This window comes from Dromiciops gliroides, chromosome 1 (assembly GCF_019393635.1).
Source record: "Dromiciops gliroides isolate mDroGli1 chromosome 1, mDroGli1.pri, whole genome shotgun sequence".
Lineage (NCBI taxonomy): Eukaryota > Metazoa > Chordata > Mammalia > Microbiotheria > Microbiotheriidae > Dromiciops > Dromiciops gliroides.
The window spans coordinates 498,221,468-498,240,316 of record NC_057861.1 but is presented as its reverse complement, the minus strand read 5'-3'; the positions used below and the strand labels follow the sequence as shown (position 1 = coordinate 498,240,316).

The window sequence follows — 18,849 nt, the reverse complement described above, 5'->3', positions numbered from 1 at the left end:
AAATCACTTTGTCAGTAATATGGGTGACAGACTGTAAAGGGGAGGTATGAAAAGAATGGGAGAAGAGGAAGCTCACATCAGACAGCCTCAATTTCCCCACTAAAGTAAGAGACAAGGTCATCAAGCTGAGAGACACAGGAGAAGTATGGGAGGACTGAGGATAAAAGAGGTTTGGAAAATCTGTTGGGGGGAGTGAGATAAAGAATTAATTAGAGAATCAGTTCGGGAAGAATTAAAATATTGCCTTGATGCTGTTAGGGCCCAGTTAAAATTGAATAACACCAATTTACACTGTAGCCCATCAGCTGGGTTGTGATTTCTCCCAGCTCTGTTCAGCAACATGAGTAAGACTGGAGATGCTGCATGGTGGGACTAGTCCAGGGTCAAAATGGTGATAGGGCAAGGGAGTAAGGGGCTTGAGTATAGGACAGTATAGAACCAAATTGGCTAATTCATAGGGTTAAGATTAGAGGGAAGGGGGGCAGCTAGATGGCACAGTGGATTAAGCACCAGCTCTGGATTGAGGAGGACCGGAGTTCAAATCCAGCCTCAGATACTTGACACTTACTAGCTGTGTGACCCTGGGCAAGTCACTTAACCCCAATTGCCCCGCCCCCCCCCAAAAAAATAGAGGGAAGGAAGTAAAATAAGAACATTAATGCCTTAGAAAGTACTGAATGGTGAAATTCAAAAAAATCTATGAGGATGAATGGTTTTAGAAGGGATGAAACATAGAGCCAGAATTACAGACAGATAAAAAGAATGTCAAGAGTTTTAAATTGGAAAAATGAAAAAACTTGTGTGTGATACCAGTTTGTGAATGATATTGTGTTGATTGTATCAAGACATGGAATGTTGCAGAACTTCCTGAGACCCCAAATCACTCAAAAGTTTGGCCTAATGTTCTATACAGGAAAAATAAAGTGGAGGAAGGAAGAAAAGAAGGAAAAAGAAAGAGCATTTATTGAAACCTAGTATGTGCCAGAAGCTAAGCACTTTATAAATATCTTATTTGAGCCTCAAAATAACCTGAGAGGTAGGTGCTATTATTATCTCCTTTTTACAGTTGAGGAAACTGAGGCACTGATGAAGTGATTTGCCTAGAGTCAGGTCTTTTCTGTTCCAGAGCCTGCACTGCCTAGCTGCCTCCTGATGAATGCCTATTATTCAGAATATGGATGGACCACCCAAAGAGTTAGTTCATAATTTCCTATAACTTGGATGGGCAAATACACAATGATCTGAGTCCAGAATTAAACAGGAGCAAAATGGCTTCCTTTTGGAAAGGCCTATGTTTTAAAATATTTACATTTCAGTGACATTACATGACTAAGTTCTAGAATATCAGTTTCTGAAGAATTAATTTTGTGGGTCACTCAAAAAGTAAAGGGGAGCTTCATGGTAGGCCATAACAAATAACAGTAGAAAAAGTATGCAGGAGAAGCAGCATAACAGGAATAGTCAGAGCTATGCATGACTGTTTCATATAGAGAAAACTATGAGAGCTAATGGAAAGGCTTTGTGTGACATTGGTGTCTATGTAGTGGCAGCAGATCTAAAGGAAGGCCCCCAGTGTGCTGGGTGAGCCCGTCCATGTAGATTTATGGAAAGTCCTATCACCGCCATCTCAACCACTGCATCTTTTGAGATGCAGGTACAGCTTGTTCAGCCTTAGGAATAGCAAGGCCCACTGGCCCTGTGTAAAAATATTTTTGATGACTAGGGCTAATTTGACTGAGATGACTAATCTGGGGACTTTTGACTGTTTGGCTATCTGACTGCGTTTAATTTAATGTGGGCCGTTTATAAAGTTCCACCACACTGCTCTACTCCCAAATTGATAAACTAAAGATTAAGAAGGCTCTTAACTAAATAATCAAAGCAGAGTTTATTTATGAGATACTATTTAAAATTAAGAATACAGGGTTCTTTATTCTAACTCGAGCCCCTTTCACTTTGTAAATCCCCCTGCTTCTAACTTCCTCTCCTTACTGCCCCGCTATGTTCCCATTTCTACAAAAATGTTATTAGAAAAACACAGGGGCAGCCAGGTGGCGCAGTGGATAAAGCACCGGCCCTGGATTCAGGAGGACTTGAGTTCAAATCCGGCCTCACCGACCTTCTGTCTGTCTGCTCCATCAGTCTGCCCTCTGCCGCCTTTGCTGCCCCTCTAATCTTGTCCGCCGGCCTTTCCTCCTTGCTCCTAGTCCTGCATTACTGTTCGTCTGGTCCCCGTCTCCTTGTCTGAACCTCTTCTCAGCCTCTCTCCTCCATCTTTGTCCAACCGAATCCCCTGCTGTCTAACTCCCACGTCTATATATACCTTTCTTATCTCCACTCAAATCTCAGGGCTTTTTGCACCCCCACAGACCAAGCTAATCCGCCAGCCAGGGCTGCGGCTGGTGGGGGGGGGAGGGGCTGTGCTCGAGCCTCACGTGCCCCAGCACAGGCCCCAGCACAGGCCACACCAGAGCCCAGCATCTCTCAGATACCTCTGCTCAGAGAGGAGGGAGCTGGGGGCTTCTTCCCCAAAGCTGTCTGACCCAGCATCTTGCACAGCCCACAGGGCTTTCTGGCTCAGCTGAAGCAGGGTGGGGGTGGGGAGGGGGAGGGGCAGCACCAGCCCCTCCCACACCGAAGAGACCCTGAGGGCCTAAGGCTTTCCAATCTCAACCCAAAGGTAGGGTCCACAAATCAAAATAAATTTCCACACCTGCTTCTAGCTCAGGTCCCTTAGCCATCAATGAAGGAAGAAGCCACTGTGGAAAAGGAGCCTACTTTTCTGCTTACCAGATGTCACTGATGTAACCTCATTTTACAGTCCCAGACAGGCTAATAGTAGAGGCAGAAATGGCACTAACAAGAACAAGGATGGAGAAAGTAGCTTGACTGGACAAAGTTTATATATAAAGGAGAACTATACTGGAGATGACACAGTTATGAGGCTGTTGAAGGAGGGGAAGATACCAAAGGCATGGGGAAAAAGCCTCAGACCTTATTAATACTTTAAAAAAAGGTGACTGAGAGAATGCAAATGACTACTGACCTATATGTCTACTTTTGCATCTATATGAAAACTTCAAGAGAATCATCTTTGCAAGGGCACATTTGATAAGGGCATTAGTAAAGAACAAGCATGCTTTCACACATGATATTCAACAACGGAACACAAATTTACTATTTCACAATTAACTAAAAGATACAGAGAATACAGAATTCCACTGTGCTTAAAAAGTATTTAATTAGGAAGAATAAAATATTGCCTTAGAACCTTTTTACAACAGGGTGTCCTTCTATTCCTTGATAAAAAATTGTTTACCACCCTTCTGATCTTGTGTGTGGGTGTGTGTGTGTGAGAGAGAGGGGGGGGGGAGACAACTGGGGTTAAGTGACTTGCCCAGGGTCACACATTTAGTAAGTGTTAAGTGTCTGAGGTTGGATTTGAACTCAGGTCCTCCTGACTCCAGGGCCAGTGCTCTATCTACTGCGCCACCTAGCTGCCCCCACCCTTCTGATCTTAAACACTAAGAAAGGCATAAAATGGAGAGTTGCATGTTTGTCAAAGTATTCACCCCAATGCATAGTGCAAGTTAATAAAGTATTTACTATGGGTGGTGACGTCCTGTAGATTCTCTGGATTTCTGATGATACTCTGCCAATTGCACCAAGACCCAGAACATGGCAGTCTCCTGGAAGGAATCTGTACGAAATCAAAGGAATTTGGCCTGTCCTTTCATACAACAATGAACAAGTGGACGAAGAAAATCTATTGGTCAGATTATAAAATGGATAACTTATAAAGAACACATGCACGTATACACACACACACACACACACACACACACACAGTATAGACAATACAGATAGACAATGAGTTGGAGTATTGAACTGAAAGGAAGAGAAGGAAGAAAGTACTTCAGACTGCCTTTATGAAATTACAAAGTTACTTTAATGGCTCCAAACTTTTCATGAGCAAGCAAAAGCCCATATTGTTAACACCAATATTCTACTGATACTACAATGTTGTTAGTGTTGTTTCAGTTATGTCCAACTCTCTATGAGCCCATTTGGGGTTTTCTTGGCAAGGGTACTAGAATGGTTTGCCACTTCCTTTTCCAGCTCATTTTACAGATGAGCAAACCAAGGTAAACAGGGTTAAGTGACTTGCCCACAACGTCTGAGGGCAGATTGGAATTCATGAGCAGAAGTCTTTCTGATCCTATTCACAGTGCTCTGATCCTATTTCTGATCCTATTCACTGTGCCATCTAGCTGCCCCAATGCTACTATATGGCAGTGTAATTCAGTGATCCCCAAAGAATTAAAAATTAGTATCACACAAAAGGCAAAGGAAAGGAACGTGTCTGGTGTGTCTAGTAGGATGCAAGATATAACCTATGTTAAATTGAAAAGAAGGAATAAAAGATGTCACCAAGGAATTGTATGAATAGAATGACACGTAATGACAGTGAGAGAAAGGAATGGCATATGGATAGTCAGAGTACTCCAATGATACCCTAAGGATGTCAAGAAAAAGTGAGGATGGACTTCAACAGTTTATGTAGACCTCCTGTGGCAAATTTATGTGAGGAAATGGACAAGGGTCACACAAGATGGATGAGCATGGGTGTCTTATTGGAAAGAACTTCCAAATGACAAATCCATTTGATCAGGAGCATATAAATACATAAAAACATACATAGAGATCGGTGTGTGTATATAGGTCTTTTCTTTCTGTTTATAACCTTCTTTGAAAGTGGTCCCAATAATGGATTCTCTACATCACTGAATAAAATTAAATTATCTTCAAGAATTGTTGGAACCGACTTTCAGTTTTACCAGTAGCAAGTTAGCATGTCTATCATCCCAGCCAATCTAACAATAAAATTTTCCATCCCTCCCCTCCCCTTTCTTTTGCTAGCTTGGTGGGTAAAAAGAATCTCAGAATTGTTTTAATGTGCATTTGTGTGGTTTGGAATATTTTTCAAGTAGTTCTTGATCATTTCTATTGCATTTTTCAGTGTTTACTCACATGCTTTGATCTAATGTCTAATGGGGATTAGCTTTTAATCTACATATTGGAACCAATTTCCTGTAGCTTTAGATCAATCAGTTTGCTTACTGATTGATTAGATGTCAGACTTTTATCAGACATATTTAATGTAAAGATTTTTTGTAATCTATCTCTTCTAATTCTTGACACTAATTTTATTTGTGCAAAATCTTCCTAAATTTTAGCTTATGAGGGTTGTCTAAAATACTGTATTATCTCTTCTATATCTGATTATCATTTTTTTTAATAACTGAAAAATAAATATCCTTCTGTTCTCTTCTAATTTCTGTGGTGTGACTTTTTTGGTGAATTTCCAGCTACAGGAGTAATAATAATAGCTAGTTGTTTTTTTTATAGAGTGTTTTAAGGTTTGTAAAGCACTTTACAAATATCTCATTTTATCTTCATAACAACTCTGGTAAGCAGGTTCTATTATTATTACCTAAAGCATTTTATTGTTATCTTAAGTGGAATTTCTCATCTTAGGTACTGATACTAACATTCAGAAAAAAGAATGATTTCTATGAACTCGTTTTGTATTCTACCACTTTACTAACAATGTACTTACTAATTTTTTCACTCATTCTTTAAGTTAACTGTTACTACTATGATAATCATTAGGGAACTCTCAGTAAAGAGTCTTTTTGTCTTAGGTCAGTACCTTCCCTGAAACTAAGAGTCTTGGTGAATTGCCTAAAGTAGAGGTTTCAAACTTTAGGGGACAAGCCCTAGGCCCTCAAGCAGATTGAAATGCAATTGGGAAATGTTTTTTAAAAAAAAACCAGAACATAAATAATATTAATTTGTGAGATAATTTAATATGCCACCACAGGGATCCACTTCTATTTGAGTTTGACACTAATGGCCTAGGGCACTAAGAGGTTACCTGATTTGTTCAGGGTCCCAAAGACTATGTCAGAGAGGGAAAGCAAAATGAGATATTCATAACTTCAAGACTAGCTCTCTATCAACTATACCCTCTGCAAATGGATGTAAGTTAGAGTCTTTGTTTGCCATAGTTAGCATTTTCTTGTGCCATTTCAAATAATTGCAGAGAATTAAGCATTCCCGCTTTACTCCAGTCTTAATGGAAAGGTTTTCATTGTGAGTTATAATGCTAGCTTTGAGTTTTATATAGATACTTTTGATCACATTATGGAAACATTCTTTTATTGAAAGATAGTGTGTTAAAATATAAAGGCTGAGTGTGGGGCACACACCTATAATCCTAGCTGGTGGTCAGGTTGAGACCGTAGGATCTCTTGAATTGGGAATTCAGAGGTATAATGAACTAACTCAACTGTAAATCCCTGGGATTGGAGGCCACCAGGCTGCCTAAGGAGGGGTGAACCAACCCAGGTTGGAAATGAAGCAGATGAAAGTTCCCATGTCAATTAGAAGTGGGACCATCCATGGCACTTGAACGGCCTGAGCTAGTTAGGGAAACCCAGCCTTAAAACAAAACAAAACAAAAATACAGAACTAGTTTTGAATCAGAGAGACCTGGGTTTGAAACCTTCTTCTGACACCTACTCCCTGTGTGACCCTAAACATGTCATTTACTTCCAGACTAAAGTTTCCTCCTCTGTAAAATGGGTATCATAGACAGTTACCTACCTCATAGGGTTATCTGAGGATCAAGTGAGATAATGCATATAAAACACTTTGCAAACTCTAATGTGCTATATTAAAATTTGCCAGTATTTTTACCTCACTATCTGCAGTTTGCATTTATGGGGAAAATGAATCCCAATCTTCTTTTCTCCTCCCCTTTCAGGCCAAACCCAAACACATGAATTACTGCATCTTGCATCACTCTATTTTGATAATCAGTCTTCTCTATTTGTAGTTTGGTTAGCAGAAATCTTCCTGACCAATACCTCTGACTTTGGCATACTCATCTCTCTCCTGACCTGGACCCAGCCTTTTACTTATCTTATTGTATTTCTATTTATTATAACCTCTTTTTATTTTCCCTTGCCTGGCACAGATTAAGGGTGACTTTCAAGAGATTCTCCTTCACCCTTTTCCTCTGGATTTGAATAACAATTACAACTGTGGTACCCCTACTAAAGGAAATATAATGTAGTACTATATAATAAACTGATTCAGGGGCAGCTAGGTGCCGCAGTGGATAAAGCACCGGCCCTGGATTCAGGAGTACCTGAGTTCAAATCCAGCCTTAGACACTTTACAATTACTAGCTGTGTGACCCTGGGCAAGTCACTTAACCCCCATGGCCCCACTCAAAAAAAATAATAAACTGATTCAAATACATAAGATTGAAAGTAATTTCCTAATAGACAAATGATAAAAGGATATTGACAGTTCTCAAAGGCAGAATTACAAGTGATCAACAGTCACATAAAAAAGTGCTCCAAATCACTGTTAGAGAAATGAACATTAAAACACTTTTGAGGTTCTACCTTACACCTATCAGACATAAAAGGAAAATGATAAGTGCTGGAGAAACTGTGGGGAAACAAGTACATTAATGCACCCTTTTTTTTGGGGGGGCGGTGTGAGGCAATTGGGGTTAAGTGACTTGCCCAGGGTCACACAGCTAGTAAGTGTCAAATGTCTGAGGCCGCATTTGAACTCAGGTCCTCCTGAATCCAAGGCCAGTGCTCTATCCACTGTGCCATCTAGCTGCCCCATTAATGCACTCTTAATGGAGATGTGAAATGAACCATGCATTCTGGAAAGCAATTTGGAATTATATCCCCCAAAAGTCATCAACCTATGTTTATACTTTGACCCAATGACACTGAGCCTTACTCCATAGAGAACAAAGAGGGGAAAGACCCATTTGTAAAAATATATTTATAGTAGCATTTTTTATAGTAAAAAGCTAGAAACCAAAGGAATAGGGAAATGGCCTAACAAATTATGGGATAATTATTATGCCTTAAGAAATGATAAAATGAGATGGTTTTAGAGAAAACTGGGAAGACTTCCATGAACTAAGACAGAATGAAATGAGCAGAGCCAAAATGCTAAATATATGGAATAAGAACAATAACATAAAGAAAAACAGCTTTGAAAGACTTAAGAACTCTGAACAATGAAGGCCACCAACTCCAAAGGACTATTGAAGAAGCATGCTAGCCACCCCTTGAAAGAGAGGTAGAAAAAAATCATGCATTTTTGGACAAGAAAAATAATGTAGATTTATACAAGATTGTTTTTCTTTTTCTTTTTAAACTGGGGAGACAGCTCATAGTTAAATTGGCTCTCTACCCCACAAAGAAAAAAAAAAGTAATTGAAGCACTTTTAAAAAATATGTAAAGGAAAATTAAAGGAAGTTTGGAAGGAAACAGGTAAGCTGGACAGCTTTGAAAGTGACATGAAATTTTTTTTTTAAAAAGCAAGCTATATGTAAGATAAATTACAAATATTTTTCACATATAATTCCTTTTCTATTCTAAATTGCATATGGAAATATTCTATGTAGGGGGAAAGGTTGTTTATTAAATTCAGGATAAATTTAAAAAATACTAATTTCCTTTCTCTCCTCTGTCTCTCTTTCAGTAGGGGTTGCTGTTCAGTCATTTGGTTATGTCTGACTCTTCATAACCCTGAAGATGATACTAACAATGGAGTTCCTTGGCAAAGATACAGGAGTGGTTTGCCATGTCTTTTTCTAGAGGATTAAGGCAAACAAAGGTTAAGCCACTTGCCCAGGGTCACAGTGCTAGTAAGTGTCTGAGGCCAGATTTGAACTCAGATCTTCCTGACTTCTCCAGGCCCAGTGCTCTATCCACTACACCACCTAGCTGCCTCCAGATTTTATTTTATGCATTTAAAAACATTATTCTAACAAGGAATCCATAGGCCTCACCAGACTGCATAAGGGTCTATGCAAAAAAATAGGTTAAGTACTCCTACTCTGAGTTAAGAAAGGCTAAGATAATATGAATTAGTCAGGGGGCAGCTGGGTGGCACCGGCCCTGGAGTCAGGAGGACCTGAGTTCAAATCCGACCTCAGACACTTAACACTTCCTAGCTGTGTGACCCTGGGCAAGTCACTTAACCCCAATTGCCTCACCAAAAAAATTTTAAAAATGAAAAAAAAAATGAATTAGTCAGAAAAATCTGCTAAAATCTCAAAAGGTTTCTTTGGAGCATGTGTGGTTGTGTTTTTTGGGCAGAACTGAACTGATCTTAAGTGCTGATCAGGTGTCCTGTCCTTCCTAAGCAAAATCATGATATCTGACATGAAGAATGACTGAAGGTTGCCAGGGACAGAGATGATGACTAAAGAACATTTTGAAAATGCAAAGTGCCATGTAAAATATATATGCATGCATTTTGGTGATAGGTGGATCTGAATGCTCATTTTGATAAGCAGCAAGAGATCTAGATGTGAATTTCAACCATCAATCTATCAACTTAAGCTTAAAGTTTTAATATTTTTCCAATTATATGTAAAAACAATTTTAACCTTCCTTATTTATAATTTTGAGTTCCATCCCTCCCACAATCCCTAAATTCCCCCACATTGAGAATGTAAGCAATTTAATAAAGGTTATACATGTGCATTTCCATATTAGTTATGTTATGAAAGAAAACCCCCAACAAAAATAAAGTAAAAAACAACCACAACAACACTGTATGCTTCAATCTGTATTCAGATTCAATCAGTTCTGTCTCTGGAGGGAATGGCATTTTTCATCACAGGTCTTTCAGAATTGTGAAGGATCTTTGTATTGCTGAGAATAGGTAAGTCATCTGCAGTTGGTCGTTGTACAATATTGCTGTTACTAGGTACAGTGTTATCCTGGTTCTGCCTACTTCATTTTGCATTAGTTCATGTAAGTCTTTCTAGGTTTTTCTGAAAGCATCCTGTTCATCATTTCTTATAGCACAACAATATTCCATCCCAATCATATACTACAACTTGTTCAACTGTTCCTCAATTGATGGGCATTCCCTCAATTTCTAATTCTTTGCCACCACACAAAAAAAGTTGCTATAAATATTTTTGTACATATAGGTCTCTTTTCCTTTTTTTTTTTTTTTTTTTTTTGGTGTGGGCAGAAATGGGGGAGGATACCTTTGGCATACAGACCTCGTAGTGGTATTTAAGCTATTAAAACTGCACTAAGACTTTTGGGATACCTAGTATAACTTTATATTTGCCTGCATCTGTGTTTCTGTATATATTAAAGTGAATGTTATAGATAAAAGAAAGGCCAATTAAATTCCCAGGGATTAAAGGAAATTGTTAAATTAAATAGGGAGTGGTCTTGCCTTTTATGGTTACTCCTTCTTGTGTACCTGCTTTCTGGTCACTTCTCTGCTAATGAAGTTCCCTAGTGTGATTCAACCTGAAGGTTATTCATGCTTTGGCCTTTATTACTTCTTGGTCACCTCCTATCTGAATTTGACTTGAGGGGGCTTAGGACTTATTTGAACCTTATTCGTTGTTACCACTAGCATCTCCTCAAGACATCCATCTCTTATTTGGGCTTGACATCTATGGTTAAATGAATGGGAATTTCCAATAGTGCATTCCAATATAAGTGGTACATTTTCACATAGCACTTCCCAGGTAGATCAAAGAATACCTAATGCTGGAGAAGGGGGATTTGAATGAAGCTTCAGGAGCATATTCTAAGAAGAAGACAGAAGAATAAATCACAGGAAATGACACCCTCCATGAAAATGAACACTTACAAAGCGCACTGCTCTGGCACAATGTCAGAGAAGTGTCTCTAGCTATGGAAGCAGGGGAGTGACTAAAAAGCATCTTCATTACAATGGTTTTGCTTTAACTGGATACATTCATTGAAGTGCCTTCTCTAGGACACTACAGTCAATCAGCATCACTGAAAATAAGACTTTTTTTGATAATTAGGGAAATAATACAATATGACAAACCTGTTCATTATCTTTCTGGAAGGCTTGAACAAAGCATCGTGTAAATACTTGTAGAATCATCGATACTTCTGATGTTCCATTGGTTTCCAGTACTGCATGCCTAAGAATTGTAAAATCAAATTATGATAGATTTGATTATTAACATAAGTCACATGGGCATTAATGGAAAGGAGGAAAAAAGTGAAAATACTCTTTTTATGCTTTGAACTACCTCAATTCAGCAGATTTCCTAAAAACTTCCTAAAAATTCTGTTAGGCAAAGCTTTATTTCTGTGATTTTTCTGTAACTTGGGATGTTTTATCATATATATTTCAAGATCTTTAATTTAATTAACAATGATGAAAAGACAGGTAACTGTATTATCAACTTTGTAAACTGAGAAACAAAACCCAAATAGCCAAAGTGACCTGCATACGAGTAAATAAAAAATCTAGGTGAAACAAATAGGTCTTGGATTACCAACATTTTTGCCCCAATGAAAGTCCTCTATCTTGTATTCCTTTTAAAAAGGAACCACTGTAACCATGCATAAACAAAATAAGACATTTACCTTTAATAAACGATGACTTTATTATTACTATGTGCTTTTATCTAAAACAATCTAATTCACAACCATACTCAAAAGTTTTTTTCTTTTCTTATTTAAATTTTTTCATTTAAAAATTGGTATTTAGTACATTTTCATTTAGAAAATTTATAAGTGGGGTCTTATTACCATTAGATGTATCAGCTCCTTTGTTAAGGGATAAAACTTTTAGAGGCAATATCTATCTTAGAAAGTCAGTCCATCCAGAAAAGGCTGTCTTTAAATATTACAAAGATGATCAGAACCTCCCACCCTCAGTTCAGTCTCAAGATTTCAGGTTAAATCCCGCTTTTGGGCTCCTTGGGGCCCCCCCACTCTCCAATACCCAGTAATAATTTAGTCATGTCAGTGATCACCTTATCCCTGCAATTTATACTGGGAGTCCTAATTCACTTTCCTAGGAACTAGGACAACTAAAACTAATTTTCCCATTAGCAGAACATTCTGAAGAAATCTGGCTCATGAATTTTAACGTTGTACACATGGCTTGTTTTCCTTTCAGAAGAATGCTGCAACAAAATCAGCACAATTATGGTCTTCAGGCTTTTCTTAGACTTTCAATCAGCTCATAATGAATGGTTGGCCCCCATGTGGTGAACTGTGCACATTACATCCAAGTATTCTGAGCCGAGAAACTCCAATAATGAATCAATCTCCCATAACTACTTTGACATTATGAATAGAATCACAAAAAAGCAAATAACAAAACAGATGCCTTAAGTTTACAATTCCAAATCCAAATTTTCTGTTCTGAATTTGATCATTTCCTATATCTCCTTTGGATAATTGTGTTTTTTCCTCACAGAGGAAAACACTAGTACAGAAAAATATGCAAAAGACTTAAACTCTAATTGTCAAATGTCTAAAGTTTTTCTTTTCAGTCACTGAAATTTAGTTTGAAAACTGACTGTTTTAGATTAACTGACCCAAAACTATTAAATGATACTTACCGAAAAATTTCATCAACAATTCTGAATATGCTGGGATGGCAGGCTGCTTGAGGCTGTAAGAAAAAAAAAACATGATATCAACAATTAGTTATCATTACCAAGAACATGGATTATTGTATTATTATTATTCCCAGTGTAAGAAAAATCGCCTCCTGGGCTAGATAAGACTAAAATAATATTCTTTCCTAGACTAGAAAAGAGTAAAATGATTATTTAATATATATATATATATATTTAGTTAATATATAATGTATGCATGTCGTCTCTTCTGTTAGAATGTAAGCCTCTTGAGAGTAGGGATGGTTTCATGATTTTGGATCACCCCAGACAATTTTCTGACACATAATAAGTACTTAACAAATGCTTCTTGATAGATTGATGATAACAATGATATAATCTTAGATTGATGATAACAGTGATACAATCTTAGATAAATATGATACCTTTCTAAGTGATCAAAGTTCTTTTAGAGGGACTATCTCATGTATACTTTATATACATAACAAAGCCATTATTCTGTGACTAGTGGTACCACCAGCTTCAAAATAAAGAACCGATACACAAAAGGGTTAAAGTAATTTGCCTAAGTGATTTGTTTTATAAGTGGGACTAAAATCAGGTCCCAATTCATAGCAGCATCCATATGACTATTTGCATCACTAAAAAGAGAAATGTTGGAAGGTTGTTTCTAAATTGTCACCACAAAAGTTTTACTGGCAAGTGGTACATAGGATATAAATTTTTTTAAAGTCTTAATAAGTTACAAATTATATGATTGTCTCTATGAAGCATCTTCCTACAACAACTTAAAGAAAAAAAATTTAGATTCTGTTTTTTTTAAAGCACCCCAAACACCCAACTAATAAAAACTGACAAAACCTTTCTCAGTTCCCAGAAGCCAGAACACTGTCCCTCATGTTTTTGTTTTGACCACACTCTAAAAAAGGAATGCATCTCATTTCCACAAGTTTTTCTACTCATTTTAGTCAGTCTTTTTGGTTGCTGCATTGAACGTACGCCATCTAGTGTTCAAGAGCATTCACAACAGGCTGTTCGGGAATGAGGCAAAGAGCTTTCAGTAACAGAAGTCTCTGTTTTGATAACCTTTGATAAAAGTGAATAGCCCTGATGTGTTGGTACAATATTTGGCTTTGATTGTTTTAAGAAGAGAGCCCAGGGCAGCTAGGTGGCGCAGTGGATAGAGCACCGGCCCTGGAGTCAGGAGTACCTGAGTTCAAATCCGGCCTCAGACACTTAACACTTACTAGCTGTGTGACCCTGGGCAAGTCACTTAACCCCAATTGCCTCACTTTAAAAAAAAAAAAAGAGAGCCCTAGGATTTCTAAGTTATAATTCTATACCTTAAAGTGATAATATCTGAATTAAACTTCTTTGTCATCTTTTTCCTTGTTCCTAACTCCCATGGAACTTGGCATCCATATCTAAAATTACTACAATGTTCCATAATTAAATTATCTACTTAAGAAACATCTGGCAAAAAGGTTAGATCTATGAAATATGAAGAGCCAGATCACTCTCTCAACTAACTTCAGGCAAGTAATTTAGCTATCTTTTTAGTCTCCTCATATATGAAATGCCAACCTTTAATTGATATTATTAAGTGTTCAGAGAATATTGAACTCAATACATATTTTGCAGAAAAATGCTCAAAGAGTTTCTCAGGATCCCTTAAACAAGAAATGATAGACTATAAATATAAAATTGAAGAAATACATCAATAGTGTATTCGTTCCAATACGTCAAGCATTGATTATATTTCATTGATGTGAATACTCTTTTCACTGAGGGAGAGCATGGTAAACAGTCATCAGAAGTTGTTATACCTAATATAGCTATGCTATGTTGACCAACATAATATTTCTGAATTTATAGAGGCCAATTTTTAGAACTGACATTGTCAATTTACAGGCCTGTACTAAAAACCTTTCCCTTTGGTAGAAACTACAAATGATTTCTACTGGTATAACCTTCAAAAACCCAGGGTTACTTCCATGCCATGTTGAAGTACTGGAGTTGTTATTGTTGTTGCTCCTTCATTTTTGAAGACGACCAATGACATTACGCCATTGAAGTTAAGATATGGTGTGGTTGGCTGTGGCTGTTCAGTCCGATACGAGTTCAAAAAGTGCAACCACAGATTGGACACAAGTGACCTGTTAGCACATTTAAAGTGGAAGTGGCTCTGGATTTGTACAGCTCACATTTCCTTTGTGTTTTTACTATTCTGTTTTGCTCATAGAGTAAAGCACCACCTCTGATGTGAACATGCCATGTTGGACCAAGGGCCTGTGCCAGCATTTCCTATGTTTCACAGTCAATATTAAAGTTCTTCAGAGACACCTTGAAAGTGTCCTTACACTACTTCTTCTGACCACTATTTGAGTGCATGCATACCTTATGTGAGTTCTACATAAAATAGTCTTTTGGATAAACATGCATTTCACATTGAACTACGTGGCCAGCCCATCAATACAGTTTGAATGCTTGACAGTTCGGCTCTAGAGAGGACCTCAGTGTTCAGTATCTTATCTTGTCAGGTAATCTTCAGCATCTTCTTGAGAAAATCCAAGTGGAAGCAGTTCAGTTTTCTGAAACGGCATAGACAGACTGTCCAGGTTTCACAGGAAAACAAAAGTGTAGTCAGAACAATGGCTCTGTAGACCTTCAATTTGGTATGGAGCCTGGTATCTCTAATCTCCACATTCTCACACTTCCAAACTCTGATCTAACTCTGGCAATGTATGCATCAATCTTATCTTCTATGTGGACATCCCTGGAAAATACTGCCAAGGTAAACGAACTTATCCACAACATTCAAAATGTCTTCACTTCTCCATTTGCAACCAACCACATGTGGGTAGTGCGGTGCTGGCTGATAAAAGGAACTGTTTTCTTGGTGTTGATTGTCAGACCAAAATTAGCATAGGCAGCAAAGAATCAATTCATACTCTGTTGCATCTCAGCCTTAGAAGCTGCATTGAGTATACAGTAATCTGCAAACAAAAACTCATGCATCAATTCCCCCTCCACTTTGGTCTTGGCTTGTAGCCTCTTAAAGTTAAATAGTTTTACCATCAGTTGGAAGCTGATCTTGTTGCTGTTTTCATCCTCATTGAAGGTGTCTAACAAGGCATGACAATATCATGCCATAGATCTTGGGAGCAAGCACACAACCCTACTTCACATGGGAAAGCATGAGAGTATTGTCCTTTATCCAGAACCTGTGGAAGCATGCTGTTGTGGAACTGGAAAACAATAATGATGAACTTCTCTGGGAGACCAAATTTTGCCATGATCTTCCACAAGCCCTTACAGCTGACAATTATCAAGGGCCTCATTTGGATCAATGAATACTGTGTACAGACCTCTGTTCTGCTCCTGACATTTCTCCTAGAGTTGTTGGGCAGAAAACAAGATACAGATCATTTCCTGGCCCTTTCTGAAGCCACACTAGCTCTCAGCTAGAGGACCATCTTCCAGGTGAAGGATTAGCCTATTACAGATGAATGTGCCAGCAATGACTAAGAGAGAGACTCTTCTGTGATGGTCACAGGACAGCCTGTTTCCTTTTCGTTTTATAGAGCTGTACAATGGAGGGATCCTTAAGGTCCTGGCAGATTACTTTCTCTTGCCATATAATCTGGAAGATTTCAATAAGCTTCTGTATAAACAATAGATCTTTACTTTGTAGATCTCTGCTGGGATAGAATCAATACCAGGCACTTTGCCACTCAAGAGGAGCTTGATGAAATTCATTACCTCTTCTTCAGTTGGAGATTCAGCTAGAAAGGAACTGATTACAACCTGAGGCATACAATCAATGGCTTTGGCATTGGTTGATGATGGTCTGTTAAAGACACTATAGAAGTGGTTCAGCCCATCTTTCTGGGATCAAGTCCTTGTCACTGATCAGTGTGGCTCCATCAGTACTAAGCAGTTGAAATTTGCCAGAGGTCTTTGGCCCATAAACAGTCTTCAGGATATCATAGAACCTGCTGTCAGAATAGAATTGAATCTCATCTGCCTTCTTCTGCCAAGAATCCTGCATCTCTCCATTTGCACTTTGCAAGAGAACTTAACAGGTACCATATTTAATTAGCAGCCCTGAAAGAAACGAAGCAGATAAACAGAGGCCAGCTTACTCATTATCTCCAAGATGAACCTTCAAATTCAGGAAAAGTGGTGGCCTCAAACAAGATGACTGTCAGGAAATTCAACATTAACAGGTTAGAGCATTTCTCCCTGTGTGAAGAGTTTATTGCTGACTTGGAGGGAAAGCTGAGTCAGCACACAGTCAGTAACAGTGGAGTAGAAGAGGAGTGAGCAGCTTTCAGAGAACTGGTATATAGCACCACATTTGCTCATCTGGGCCAGAACACCTGTAAACATCAGGATTGGTTCAACAAAAATGATAGGGAAATTCTGAAGCTGCTAAATGAGAAATGAGAACTCCACAGGATTTATCAGCAGGATAGCTCACCCATCTCCAAGAAGGCAGCATTTGATTCCATCAAAATCAAGGTACTAGAGTAGGACTTTATTGAAGAACATATACTCAGTGCAGAAAAAAAAAAACCAAACATAAATAGAAACTATGTATCAATGAGTTTTATTTTTCATTAGTAAAAGTTTTTCCAGAGGATTTTTTTTGTAGACAAAATATTCCTATAGAAATGATTTGAAAAGAGTACCACTTTTAGATTCTGTAGGCATCAATCTAATCTAAATAAGTATGTTAATCAATCAACAAGTGCCTACTGCTTGCCAGGCACTGTTCTAAGGGCCGGACAAAAATAGGCAAAAGTAGACACTGTCCTCAAGAGGCTTACAATCTAATGGGGGAGGCAACATGCAAACAAAAATATACAAATAAGCTCTATGCAGGATAAATAGAAAATAATTAGCAGAGGGAAGGCACTGTAATTAAGAGGGATCAGGGAAGGCTTCCTGTAGAAAATGGGATTTTAAAGGAAGGCAGCAAGGTCAGCAGTCAGAATGGAGGAGGGGAAAATGCCAGGCGTGGGGGGTGGGGGGAGGGGGGAGGGGGGGAGAGTCAGAGAAGATGCTTGGAGCTGAGAGATGGAGTCTCTTGTTCACTGAATAGCTGGGAGGCCAGTGTCACTAGATCAAAGAGCATGTGTTGGGGAGTAAAGTGTTGGAAAGGTGAAGAGGGGGCTAAGTTATGATGGGCTTTGGATCTCAAGCAGTATTTTGTATTTGTCCATGGAGGCAACAGGAAGCTGCTGGAGTTTACTGAGTAGGGGGGTGACATGTTCAGACCTTTATTTGTGGAAAATCACTTTAGTGGCTGAATGAAGGATGGATTGTAATGGGGAGATCGTTGAGGCAGATGACCGCAGTAATCAAGGTGTGAAGTAACGAAACCCTGTCAGTGAATATTTGAGAGATGTCACAAAGGTGAAATAGAGAGGCATTGGCAACAGATTAGATATGAGAGGGTGAGAGACAGTGAGGGGTCCAAGATGATTCCTAGATTGTGACCTGATGGAGGTGACCTCTATAGTAATAAGGAACATAGGAAAGGGGAAAGATAACTACTTGGAAATTTTTCTTAAAATTAAAATGGTTTAGTATAATAAACACTCAACTAAGAGTCAAGAGTATAGTAAGGGCTCCTAGTTTAGGCAGGCTCAGTCACTAACATGCTATGTGACTCACAGATAGTAAATCATTTAACCCCTTGGGGTCTGAGCTTCCATATTTGTAAAACAAGAGAGTTGAATCAGATCATCTTTAAGATATCTTTTAGCTATACAACCCAATTATTCCTTGCTTGGATTTCAGTGTGCTCTTCTAGTTACCCTAGTTTCTCCTTCAAATGTTTAAGAAAGCCCCCCACACACAGCATGCAAAATATTCATTTAGTATTATTATAATTTCCAAATGGCATTTTAATTTTTTTATTTTTTGCGGGGCAATGAGGGTTAAGTGACTTGCCCACGGTCACACACAGCTAGTAAGTGTCAAGTGTCTGAGGTCACATTTGAACTCAGGTCCTCCTGAATCCAGGGCTGGTGCTTTATCCACTGCACCACCTAGCTGCCCCTCTAAATGTTAGAAGTAAAAATTTTACCAAATGTACAGAATAAGGCTGTGATCACAGTAATCAATGAAAATCAAGAAAATAATGTTTAAGTGGTTCATTTAATTCACCAAAACATAATTAGAACTTTGCTTTCCTTTATGCAATACTTTGTAGTATAATAAGCATTTGTCTTGTTTAATTAACTTCAAATATTTTTTTTAGTGTTTTTAAATTGTATAATATTCTCTCCGGTTTTCTTCTTATGCATTTGTCTCTGTAGACGTCCTATCCAAAATTTTTGACTTTCAG

The 18,849-nt window shown here is 38.2% G+C and overlaps 1 protein-coding gene across 1 annotated transcript in view; it reads right to left on the bottom strand.

Moving 5' to 3' along the window:
* The window catches only part of FANCC (FA complementation group C), a 197,524-nt gene that overhangs the window by 29,025 nt on the left and 149,650 nt on the right, over positions 1 to 18,849 (bottom strand). The window contains exons 10-11 of the mRNA XM_043977297.1: positions 12,474 to 12,526; positions 10,937 to 11,036 (exon numbers count right to left, since the gene is read on the bottom strand). Coding sequence (XP_043833232.1) covers positions 10,937 to 11,036; positions 12,474 to 12,526 — 153 coding nt within the window. The remainder of the gene's footprint in view (positions 1 to 10,936; positions 11,037 to 12,473; positions 12,527 to 18,849) is intronic.